At 44.5% G+C, this 11869-nt stretch overlaps 1 protein-coding gene across 1 annotated transcript; it reads right to left on the bottom strand.

Annotated features, from left to right (window-relative positions):
* Positions 1 to 726: 726 nt before the first annotated feature.
* On the bottom strand, positions 727 to 5951 carry LOC137364943 (probable G-protein coupled receptor 139). Its single transcript, XM_068027821.1, has 2 exons — positions 5885 to 5951; positions 727 to 1637 (listed from the first exon to the last, which is right to left on the bottom strand). Exons 1-2 carry the CDS (start codon positions 5949 to 5951, stop codon positions 727 to 729), a joined length of 978 nt encoding a protein of 325 aa, XP_067883922.1.
* Positions 5952 to 11869: the final 5918 nt, after the last annotated feature.

Genomic DNA, 11869 nt, shown 5'->3' with positions numbered 1-11869 from the left:
TGAAGGAGAGAGGGACAAAACCTAAGGAGAGAGAACCGTTATCAATATCAGCTAACCTGCGGACCAGGAAATGTCTTGGTTACATTGATCCAAGCAGACGCCAAGCTGAGGAGTCAGGGATGTTGAATCCTGTGCCCAGACCGAACCAATTCCCGCGCCCCAGCCCCGTCTCCCCAACTGAGCCCAATAGCGCTTTTTTTCCAGAATAGAAACTCCCATCAGTCCCACCCTTTGAGTTGTGGAGGGAGAGAGAGAGATGACAGTGATCAGAAATGTGGGTGGGGAGGCAATATGAAAGGAGACAGCCACAATATAGTGTTTCCAAAAAAAAACAATCTATTCACAAGAAGATTTCCAGAATCTGCAGCATTTTGCTTTTGCAGGGGGGCTCTGAATCTCTACCTGGTTCCTTTCTCCCTCCGCCATTCTTTAAGTCCGCTCCTCCATAGCTCAAAACTTCCCTTTGGCCCACTGCTCCTTGGCGTGTGTGACTCCTCCTGCCAGTGTACATTCAGTCCTCCAACTGTCAGCCAACATGCACAGCGCTGGCAGTTCTTTTGTGCTTTTCACTCCTCCTGGCCTTTTCCTTCTTCTAGTCCGGTGATCTCCTCATGTCCCTTACCTGCTGGATCTTCGTGACTCCTGATGTCATTCATTTGATAGAAGTATAGAGATTAATATCACATTCAGTAAATGGAAACACTGGGGCCGGCCCCTGGATTGCTCTCAGTTGTTTTGCTTGTTCATTAATTGAATAATTGATGCAACTGGATATTTCATTGCATTTTTGACCTGCTCTCTGAATTTCGACTGAATCGCCAAATAAATAAACGTGTTTATGCAGCAACTTAAAGTCCGCAACATAAACCCAAATTCTCCAAATATGTATTCAGAATCGGTGTAATCGCTATGATCTGTTCCTGTAATGTTATAATATAAGAAATCCATAACATACACCAACCACAGAAGTATGAAGCTGCCAGATATGCTGAAGAGTAAAATCATAGACTTCCTTCTGCTCTCCATCTCTGGATCAGTGTGATTTTCTACCCTGCTCTGACACTTCAGTCCCTTCCGGACTCGACTGGCCACTAAAACGTGTCTGATTGTCAGAGCGTTGAGCAACAAAACTAAAGTGAATGGGAGCAATGGAGTTAAAACCACAGCAAACCAGTCAAATCCCACCCATCCGGGTGCAGTATAATAGCTTGGATTTCGATAACAGTCCCATGGCACGTTGTCAATTATCTCTCTCGGTTCAAATATAAAGTAGAAGGGAACGTTTTTTAAACAGAGAACAATGCAGCTTGTTGCGAGAACCACAGCTGCAGTTGTCTTGGTGCAATATTTTGTTTTTAGCTTCTGGCAACAAATAGCCACAAATCGATCAAAGGAGAAAGTGACAGTGAACCAGACAGAGCAGTCTGTGCATGCACGACTTAGGACAGCAATAACACTACACACAGGCGTGATGTCCAGGAAAGATCCCGGGAAATAATAATAACTGATCCGCCACAGGATGACTTCAGAGATAATGACCAGCAGATCCGCCATTGCCATGGCCACCAGGTAGCGAGTGGTGCAGGTGGAGAGTCCGCACTTTCCCCGGGACAGCAAGCCAATCGCCAGTAAATTAACTATATGAAGGAGAAGAAAAAAGAAAAAAACGGTAAAGTAACTGGTAAAACATTCCCTGTGTCTGATCCAGACAGTAAGGTCTGGATTTTAGCACCAATAATGGTAATTGACACACACTCAATAATTTTTTTTTACCGTGACAAATACTCCCAGTAATACATGGTCACTGGGTTCAGATGTTCCTCTCCGGTTAGTGACCCACACGCAGAGCAGTTCTGCAGTGAGAGATGGTGCGAAGATAAATGGCCACTGGAGTCAGGTGTTTCACTCTGGTTAGTCACCAACAGTCACTAAAATTCTACAGTGGCGGGCATGTTCATTAATACATGGTCAATGGGATCAGGTATTCTACTTAACTTAGTGACCCTCACGCAGTAAAATTCACAGCAATAGCTACTTCCACTAATACATGGTCACTGGGATCAGGTGTTTCAGTCTGCTCAGTTACAGACACTAACTGAAATTCTACATTGACAGGTACACCTAGTATTACATTGCCACTGGGTCCAGGTGTTCGACTCCGGTTAGTGACCCACACTCAGTACAATTCTGCAGTGACAGATAGTTCCAGTAATACATGGCCACTGGGATCAGGTCTTCCACTTCAGTTAGTGACGTACAGTCAGTGCAATTATACAGTGAAAGATACTCACAACAATGCATGGTCACTGGGATCGATGTTCTGCTTCGTTGAGTAACCCACACTCATTACAATTCTTCAGTGACGGATGGTCCCAGCGGTACTGGCCACTGTGCTAAGGTGTTTCACTCTGGTTCTTGACTCACACGCAGGACAGTTCTACAGTGACCAATACTCCTAGTAATACATGTTCACTGGGATTAGGTGTTTCTCACTGGTTGATGACTCACACTTAGTACAATTCCACCGAGACAGTTACTCTCAATAATACATGGACATAGCGATAATGTGTTGCTCTCTGGTTAGTGACTCACACAGAATAACATTATCCAGTGACCAACACTTTCAATCGTACTTGGCCAGGGAGATCAGTTGTTCCTCTGCAGTTCGTGACCCACTCTCAATGCAATTCTACAGTAACAGATACTCCGAGTAATGCTTGACCACTGGGTTCAAGTGTCCCACACCGGTTTCTGATGCACACACAAGGCAATTCCTCATTCATAGATTCTCCCAGTGATTATCTGTGCTGCTTCGTTTCGTGCTGCACACACAGAACATACCGGCAGTGAAAAATAAAATAATTAAAATATTAAAATAATTCATTGTGATCAGCTGTTACACTCCAGTTAGTGAGCCACACTCAGTACAGTTCCACAGTGACCGCTACACCTATTAATACCTGATCACTGTGGTCAGTCATCCATCCTAGTTCGTGACACAGCCATTCAGCAGAATTCAGCAGTGAAAGATACTTCCAGATATACAGAGCCTCTGGGATCACGTGTACAGCTTTTGTAAGAGACTCAAACTCCGTTCAATTCTATACCAACGATATCCCCAGTGATACATGATGACTGGGCTCAGGTGATCCACTCCTGTCAGTGATGCAAACTAAGGACAATTCGATAGTAACTGATACTTCTGGTAATACCTGGTCACTATGGTCAGGTGTTCAACCCCGTTTGGTAACCCACACACACAAATATTCTGCAGTGACAGGTATTCCCAATGATACATGATCACGGGTGTCAAGCGTTTCACTCTAGTTGGTGACCCACACACAGTGCAATTCTACATTGTCAGATACGCCCCGCAATATATACTCCCCTCAAGTAGGAATGGCTTTGTGAGGGGCAGGTCATGCCTCACAAGCCTTATTGAATTCGTTGAGGATGTGACAAAACACACTGCTGAAGGAAGAGCAGTGGAGGTGGTGTATATGGATTTTTAGCAAGGCGTTTGATAAGGTTCCCCATGGTAGGCTCATTCAGAAAGTTAGGAGGCATGGGATCCAGGGAATTTGGCTGTCTGGATACAGAATTGGCTGGCCCATAGAAGACAGAGGGTGGTTGTAGATGGAAAGTATTCAGCCTGGAGCTCGGTGACCAGTGGTGTTCGGCAAGGATCTGTTCTGGGACCTCTGCTCTTTGGGATTTTAATAAATGACTTGGATGAGGAAGTGGAAGGCTTGGTTAGCAAGTTTGCCGATGACACAAAGTTTGCTGGAATTGTGGATAGTGGGCAGGGCTGTTGTAGGTTGCAACGGGACATTGACAGGATGCAGAGCTGGGCTGAGAAGTGGCAGATGGAGTTCAACCTCGAAAAGTGTGAAGTGATTCATTTTGGAACGTCGAATTTGAATGCAGAATACAGGCTTAAAGACAGGATTCTTTGCAGTGTGGAGGAACAGAGGGATCTTGGGGTCCAGGTCCATAGATCGCTCAAAGTTTCCACACAAGTTGATAGGTTTGTTAAGAAGGCGTATGGTGTGTTGGCTTTCATTAACAGGGGGATTGAGTTTAAGAGCCGCGAGGTTATGCTGCAGCTCTATAAAGCCCTGGTTTGACCACACTTGGAATATTGTGTTCCGTTCTGGTCGCTTCATTATAGGAAGGATGTGGAAGCTTTAGAAAGGGTGCAGAGGAGATTTACCAGTATGCTGCCTGGACGAGAGGACATACGAAGGATGGTTGAGGGAGCTAGGGCTTTTCCCATGGGAGCGAAGAAGGATGAGAGGTGACTTGATAGAGGGGTACAAGATGATGAGAGGCAGAGATAGAGTGGATAGCCAGAGACTTTTTCCCAGGACGGAAAGGGCTATCACCAGGGGGCATAATTTTAAGGTGATTGGAGGTAGGTTTCGGGGAGATGTCAGAGGTAGGTTATTTGCACAGAGAGTGCTGGGTACGTGGAATGCACTGCCAGCGGTGGTAGTAGAAGCAGATACATTAGGGACATTTAAGCGACTCTTGTATAGGTACATGGATGATAGTAGAATGAAGGGTATGCAGGTAGTTTGATCTTAGAGTAGGTTAAAGGGTCGGCACAACATCGTGGGCCGAAGGGCCTGTACTGTGCTTTACTGTTCTATGTTCTGTGTTCTATATTGTCAATGTGATCAGCTGTTCTTCTCCGTTTAGTGACAAAAAATCAGTACAGTTCTTCAGTAAAACATACCCACAGTAATAAATGCGCACAGGGATTCGCTGTTCCACATTGGTCAGTGTCGAACATTGAGTAAAATTCTACTGTGGCAGCTACTCTCGGTAATACATGGTCCCTCGTTTAGGTGTTTAACTCCATGGTTCATGTGTATAAATCTGGGATGAGATCAAACTCAGTGCACAAACAGATACTCCCAGTAATACCTGGTCACTGTGGTCAGGTCTTCCATTCTGGATAGAGACACCCACACTGAGAGCAAGTCTGTCGTGAAAGATACTGCCAGGAATACATAACCATTGGGATCATGTGTTCCTCCCTGACTAGTGACCCAAGCTCAGTACAATTCTACAGTGACGGATACTCCTTATGACAGATGCGCGCTGCGATCAGGTGTTCCACTCTGGTTTGTGAGCCACACATGGTACAAATCTGCATTGACATATGATCCCACTAATACATTATCTGTAGTGTCATGTGTTTCCTTCTGGTTAGTGACCCACAGTCAGTGCAAGTACACAGTGACAGACACTCCCAATAATGCATGACCACTGTAATCTTGTGTTCTCACCGGTTGGTGACCACACAAAGTACAAATCTACAGAAATAGATGTTCGCAGTAATATATTGCCAGTTGTGTCATGTGTTCCAATGTGGTTCGTGAGCCAAATTTTTTGCAATGCCACAGTGAGAGAAATTCTCAGAAGCACATGTCCACTGCGATCAGGTATTCCAGTCCTGTTGCTGACCCACACACACTGCAATTCTGTATTGACATATATTCCCATTAATACATGGTCGCTGTGGTCAGGTGCTGCACATTGTTTAGTGACCCACATTTATTATGATTTTACACTGACTGATACTGCAAATACTATCTTGACTGAGAAATTTGCCTTCCGTTTGTTTAATTTAACAGAACAAGATATTCACCTGAAGGCAATAGCTTGATAATTTGGAATGCCTGTGTGTTACCAAGAATTTGAACAAATCTACAGAGATAATTCAAGATATTTGAGTTAATAAAGTCATATGTTACTTATCGGGTTTTCTGCATAACAGCGATTATTAAATCACCACGTAACGCTATCAGTCAACCCATAATACCAGACAGCAGTTCACACACAGACTTACACAACTTCAATGTTGATCGTCTCTTACCTGGAACACCAATGCCAGCAAGGATCAGGTAATATAATTTCCTGATACTGTAAACTGTTTCTCTCATTTTCTGTGTGAAATGTTGTGTCCCTTTATGCTGCAGGAAACCGCTCTGTCTTAAACTCTTAGTCTAAACATTTCCAGAGCCAACAATTTATACCCTGTGGGATCTCCTTGGGGAAATTGAAGTTGCAACATCGTTCAAATTGTTTTTCTTTCTTTTTTAATCGAACTAACAGATTACAAAATCGAGTAAAGTCTCTGTTGTGATAGAATATAAATATGAAGATGTGAACAGTGTGTGGCTCACAAAGCGAAGTGGAACACCTTATCCCAGTGTCAGTCACTGAAGAGTTGGACTGAGTGTGGGACAGTAACCACAGTGGAGCACTTAAAGAACAAAGAACAAAGATAATTACAGCACAGGAACAGGCCCTTCGGCCCTCCAAGCCTGCGCCGATCCAGATCCTCTCTCTAAACATGTCGCCTATTTTCTAAGGTTCTGTATCTCTTTTCTTCCTGCCCATTCATGTATCTGTCTAGATACATCTTAAAAGACTCCATCGTGCCCGCATCTACCACCTCCGCTGGCAATGCGTTCCAGGTGCCCACCACCCTCTGTGTAAAGAACTTTCCACGCATATCCCCCCTAAACTTTTCCCCTTTCACTTTGAACTCGTGTCCTCTAGTAATTGAAACCCCCACTCTGGGAAAAAGCCTCTTGCTATCCACCCTGTCTATACCTCTCATGATTTTGTACACCTCAATCAGGTCCCCCCTCAACCTCCGTCTTTCTAATGAAAATAATCCTAATATATATCTGATATATTGATATATATCTGATTGGGAAAGCTGCAAACAGTGGACAATTCTTGTCACATTAATTACCTAATAACATTTTGAACACGTATTCTCCCAGCAATGAGGTTGTTCTTTCAAACACCATCAATTCCATCACTTGATCTCATGTTTTATTTTTGTATTCATTTGTGGGATGCAGGCGTCACTGACTCGGCTAATATTTATTGTTCATCCCTAATTTACCTTGAACTGAGTGGTTTGCTAGGCAATTTAAGAGACAACCACATTGTTTTGGGTCTGGAGTCACATGTAGGCCAAACCAAGTCAGGATATCAGTGAGCCATATATTTTTTACAACAACCGATAATGGACAGCAGACGATGGTACCATGGACACCATTACAATAGCTTTCAATTCCAGATTTATTAATTGAATTCAGATGTCACCATCTGCCATGGTGGGATTCGAACCCAAAGTCCCCAGAGCATTAGCATGGGCTCTGGATTACTATTCCAGTGATATTGCCACTATTCCACCGTCTCCCCTCGACTGCGACCACTGAGTACTTATATTCCAGAAGTTAGAATGCCTCTCTTACGGCTGCTCTACTGCACTCTGAGATGTGGTGTTCCGTTTAACTCTGGACATTCAGTTGCATTATTAAAGTGGGTTATTTATGACTATGCATTACAGAATTCAACTAATATAGTATGATACCCTAATCCACACAACAAACGGACACAACATCTCAATCTAATACAGCACCTCAATCTAATGCAACGTTTTGCACCAATAGAACAACTCAGGTAATACAGAAGATTCAATAGATACAACCGGTCCAACTGTTGCAGCCCCTTCAACCAAAACAAACTTTCAAACTCGTGCAGCCCCTGCGATTGAAGCGGCATCTCAAACAAATACAACTCCAAATAATAGGTCAACTGAAGCTAATTATGTCCTGATCCTAATACCTCACTTCACGCAAATGCGGCCCCTCACATTCAAATCCAACCCCTCAAGCGAATGGGGTACTTCCTATTAATACAGTATCTCAAGCAACTACCTCAAATTAGCACAACACCTCAAAGTAAGACAGCTCCTCAAACTAGTACAACACACCAAACTAATACAGCATGGAAATATAGGATCATTCAAGTTTACAGTACAGGAGGAGGCCATTCTGCCCATCATGTCTGTGCCAGCCACAAGCGGGCTATTTCAACCAATCCCGCCTTCCAGCTTGTGGTCCACAGTGCTGTAAGTTACGTCACCTTAAGTGCATATCCAAGTGTCTTATTTTTAAAATGGAATGAGGGTTTCTGCCTCGACCACCCTTTCAGGCAATGAGTTCCAGGTACTCATCAACCTCTGGGTGAAAATATTTCTCCTTAACCTCCCTCCAATCCTTCCACCAATTACTTTAAGTCTTTCTCCCCTGATTACTGACTTCTCTGTTGAGGGAAACAAGTCCTTCCTATTCACTCTATGCAGGGCCTTCATAATTATGCATACCTTAATAAAATCTCCCCCTCATCCGTCTCTATTCAAAACACAACATCCTCAGTCTAGCCAATCTTCCATCATCGTTGAAATTCTCCAGTTCCAGCAACATCCTCTGTAAATCACCTCTGTGCCATCTCTAATTTGATCTCATGCTTAGCGTATTGTGGTGACCAGAACTGCACACTTTCCTAGCTGTGGTCTAGTGTATGTGGGGCAGACTAGTCATAGATGTAGTGCATTGTAAACAGATTGTATAGGATGGGTTTAAAACAGAAAGTGCTGGAAATATTCATCAGGTCGGGCAGCATATGTAGAGAGAGAGCAGAGTTTACGTTTCAAGTAAGTGATCTTTCATTAGAACAGTCAAAGGTTAGAAAAATATTAGCCTTTCAGCAAGTGAAGTGTGTAGGGGGCGTGGGGGAGTGGTTGGTCAAGAGAAACAAAGATAAGATGTGCAATAGGGTAGAGGGCCGGAGAGATTAAATAACAAAGCTGTCATAGGGCAAAGGCCATGGTGAAAGAGAAAGCATTAATCCAGAGAAATGAGCAGTTCTGTCCAGAAACACTGCATGGTAAACGGGCACATGGTTAAAAAATAAAATAAAATAACTTAAATACATAAATGTTAAATAAAAATAAAAAAAGCCAGTTGTTCTGTGAAATTGTTGAAATCAATGTTGAGTCTGCAAGGCTGTAGCGTGCCTAATTGAAAAGTGAGGTGCTGCCCCTCGAGCTTGTGTTGATGTTCGCTGGAATACTGCAGCAGACCATGGACAGAAATATGGGCAGGAGATCATAATGGTGTGTTGATATGGCAAACAACTGGAATCTCGGCGTCACACTTTTGGAATGAGTGGAGGTTTTCTGCAAAGCCATAACCCAATCTACGTTTGGTCTCCCCAAGGTAGAGGAGACCGCATTACGAGCACAGAACACAGTGCACTATATTGAAGGAAGCAAAAGTAAATCTCTGCTTCACATGAAGGGGGAATTTGAGGCCTTGGATGGTGCACAGACAGGAGGTAAAGTCGTTTGTATTATAACTCCTGCAATTGCATGGGAAGGTGCCGTGGAAAGGGGACAATGTATCGAAGGAATGGAGGAGTGGATCATGGGATCACGGAGGGATCAATCCTTTCGGAATGATGACAGGGGAGGGAGCATGTGTTTGGTTTTGGCATCACGGTGGACGTGGCAGAAATGGCGGAGGATGACCCTTTGGAAGCGAGGGCTTGGTGGGCTGGAAAGTGAGGAAAAGGGAAACCTGTCCTGGTTCTGGGAGGGAGGGTAAAGGGTAAGGGCAGAAACATGGGAAATAGGTCAGTCACTGTTGAGGGCATCATCAACCGCAGTGAAGGGGAATCCTCGGTTGATGAAAGAGGAAGGAGCGCTGTTGTGGAAGGTTGCACCATCATACCAGATGTGTCAGAGACGGAGAAACAGGGAGAATGGAATGGAATCGTTACAGGATGTTGTGTGTGAGGAAGCGTGGTCAACGGTGAGAGACAGATGGGCATTAAAAGCAAAGTTGGTGAGATGTTCCTGTACGTGTTAGAACAGGAATTGTAATGGATACAATCATCAATACAGTGCAAAATAAAATGTGAGGGAGGGATCCTGAGTAGGACTGAAACAAGGAATGTTCGACGTACCCCACAAATAGAGAGGCAAAACTAGGACCCATGCGGGTACCCTCAGCAGCACCTTTTACTTGAAGAAAGTGAGTGGACTTCAAGAAGAAGTTGTTCAATGTGAGAACAAGTTCAGCCAGGCAGAGTGCAGTGAAGGTAGATGGGGACTGGTTGCGTCTCTGTTCAAGGAAGAAGCAGAGAGCTCTCAAACAGTTCTGTTGGGGATGGATGTGTAGAGGGATTGGACGTCCATAGTGAAGAAGTTGTGGTTAGGGCCAGGAAACAGGAAACTGTCAAAATGACATCGGGCGTCAGAAGAGTCACGGATGTAGGTGGGAAGAGACTGCACCAGGGGAGAAAAGATAGAGTCAAGATAGAAAGAAAATAGTTCAGTGGGGCAGGAAGAAGCTGAAACGATGGGTCTGCCAGGACAGTCCTGTTTGTGGATTTTCGGAAGGAGGTAAAAGTGGGCTGCCTCGGGCGGCGGGACTATAAGGTTGCAAGAGGTAGATGGAAGATTTCCAAAGGACATGAGGTGGGTCACAATCCTATGGACAGCAGCTCAATTTTCGGTGGTGAGGTCATGGTCCAGGGGAAGGTAGGAAGCAGTGTCTGAGAGTTGATGCTCAGCCTCTGCAAGGTCAAGGTTGGTGCACCAGACAACAACAGCACCACACTTGGCAGAAGGTTTGATCACAGTGTCGGGGGTAGATCTGAGAGAACGGAGTGAGCAAATTTCGAGGCAGACGGATTAAAGAGAGTGAGTGTAGTGGTGAAGTTAATATGGCCGATAACACGCCGACAGTTCTCAATGAAAACATCAAGAGTGGGTAATAAGCCAAAGGGAGGCGTTCAGGTGGAGGGAGAATACTGTAGGCAGGTAACGGGGCCCGCTGGTCGGTGGAGGACTCCTGAGCAAAGAAGTGAGCCCAGAGGCGAAGGCAATTAAGGATGAGCTCAACGTCATGCCGACCGTTAAATTCATTCAGGTGGGGGCCTTCGGGCATAAAACTGAGTCCTTTGTTCAAGACAGTTTGTTACTTGCTGGAGATACGAAGGTCAGAGGGTCAAGTGAATACATGGAAACGGGTGAGATTAGAAGAAAAGATGGGGCAGAGGGAAAGGAAGGGGAAGAAACATTTGGAGGGGCGTTGGTTCCCATGAAATGCTGGAGCTCGCATTACTTAACACCTGAAAAGAAGGGAAAATATCTTGGATTTTCCTGCATTAACGTGCCAGTGGCAGGATGCCAAGGAACAGTTTGAGAGACATCCCAACGTGTTACAGACATAGTAGCTAACGTACACTGCTGACCTGGTGTGTTTCTGCGTAGGAGGGGCTCAGTCCCAATCCCAAACCACCCTCTCTCCCTCTCTTCAGGGGAATAGACATCTCTTTCAATCTGGTGTGTGTGGGTTGTGCGCTCTAAATATCTCTATGTCTCAATCTTGATCACGTTCAAACCTTTGCTTTCTCAGCGGGATTTGTTTGCAATGGAATGTTTCTGGGAAAATGTCAGTGGAAATAAGAAAGGAAGCTCTGGGATGTTGCTTTACCTTTTCTTATGAATCTCTTGCTTTTATCTTATCCAATGTATATTTCCACCTCCTCATGGGGACATTTATTTTACTTTGTAAACTGTAATGATAAGATGCAAAGGGCATGAGAGAGTTTTCGGATGAGGAATATTATTGGGCAGGTTATTCCTCTTACTTGGACAGAGGCATGCACCCTGCAACAGCATCCAATGGCTCTCTGTACTTTTCTGTCTGTTTTTAACACTGGGGTGGATTTTCTCTCAAGGAGACTGGGGCTCGATGCCTCGGTTACACGTGTTTCGGTTGGATTTCTGCCCTTGAGTTTTAAAGTGGTTTAAAGCTTTGGTTACTTTAGACGTGGACTTTCAATGTGACACAGTCATGTTAATCCACTTTGCAGAGTAGGGAATATCCATTCTTACAAAGTGGATATTGAAGTCATTCGTGAGAAACCATGCGAAGGTACTTTGAAAGGGAATTCAGTCACCCCCCGATTCGGCGATAGACCAGAT

The sequence above is a fragment of the Heterodontus francisci genome, unplaced genomic scaffold (assembly GCF_036365525.1).
Source record: "Heterodontus francisci isolate sHetFra1 unplaced genomic scaffold, sHetFra1.hap1 HAP1_SCAFFOLD_53, whole genome shotgun sequence".
Classification (NCBI taxonomy): Eukaryota; Metazoa; Chordata; class Chondrichthyes; order Heterodontiformes; family Heterodontidae; genus Heterodontus; species Heterodontus francisci.
Note: the sequence above shows the minus strand (reverse complement) of the source record. Positions and strands in the feature narration are given on the sequence as shown.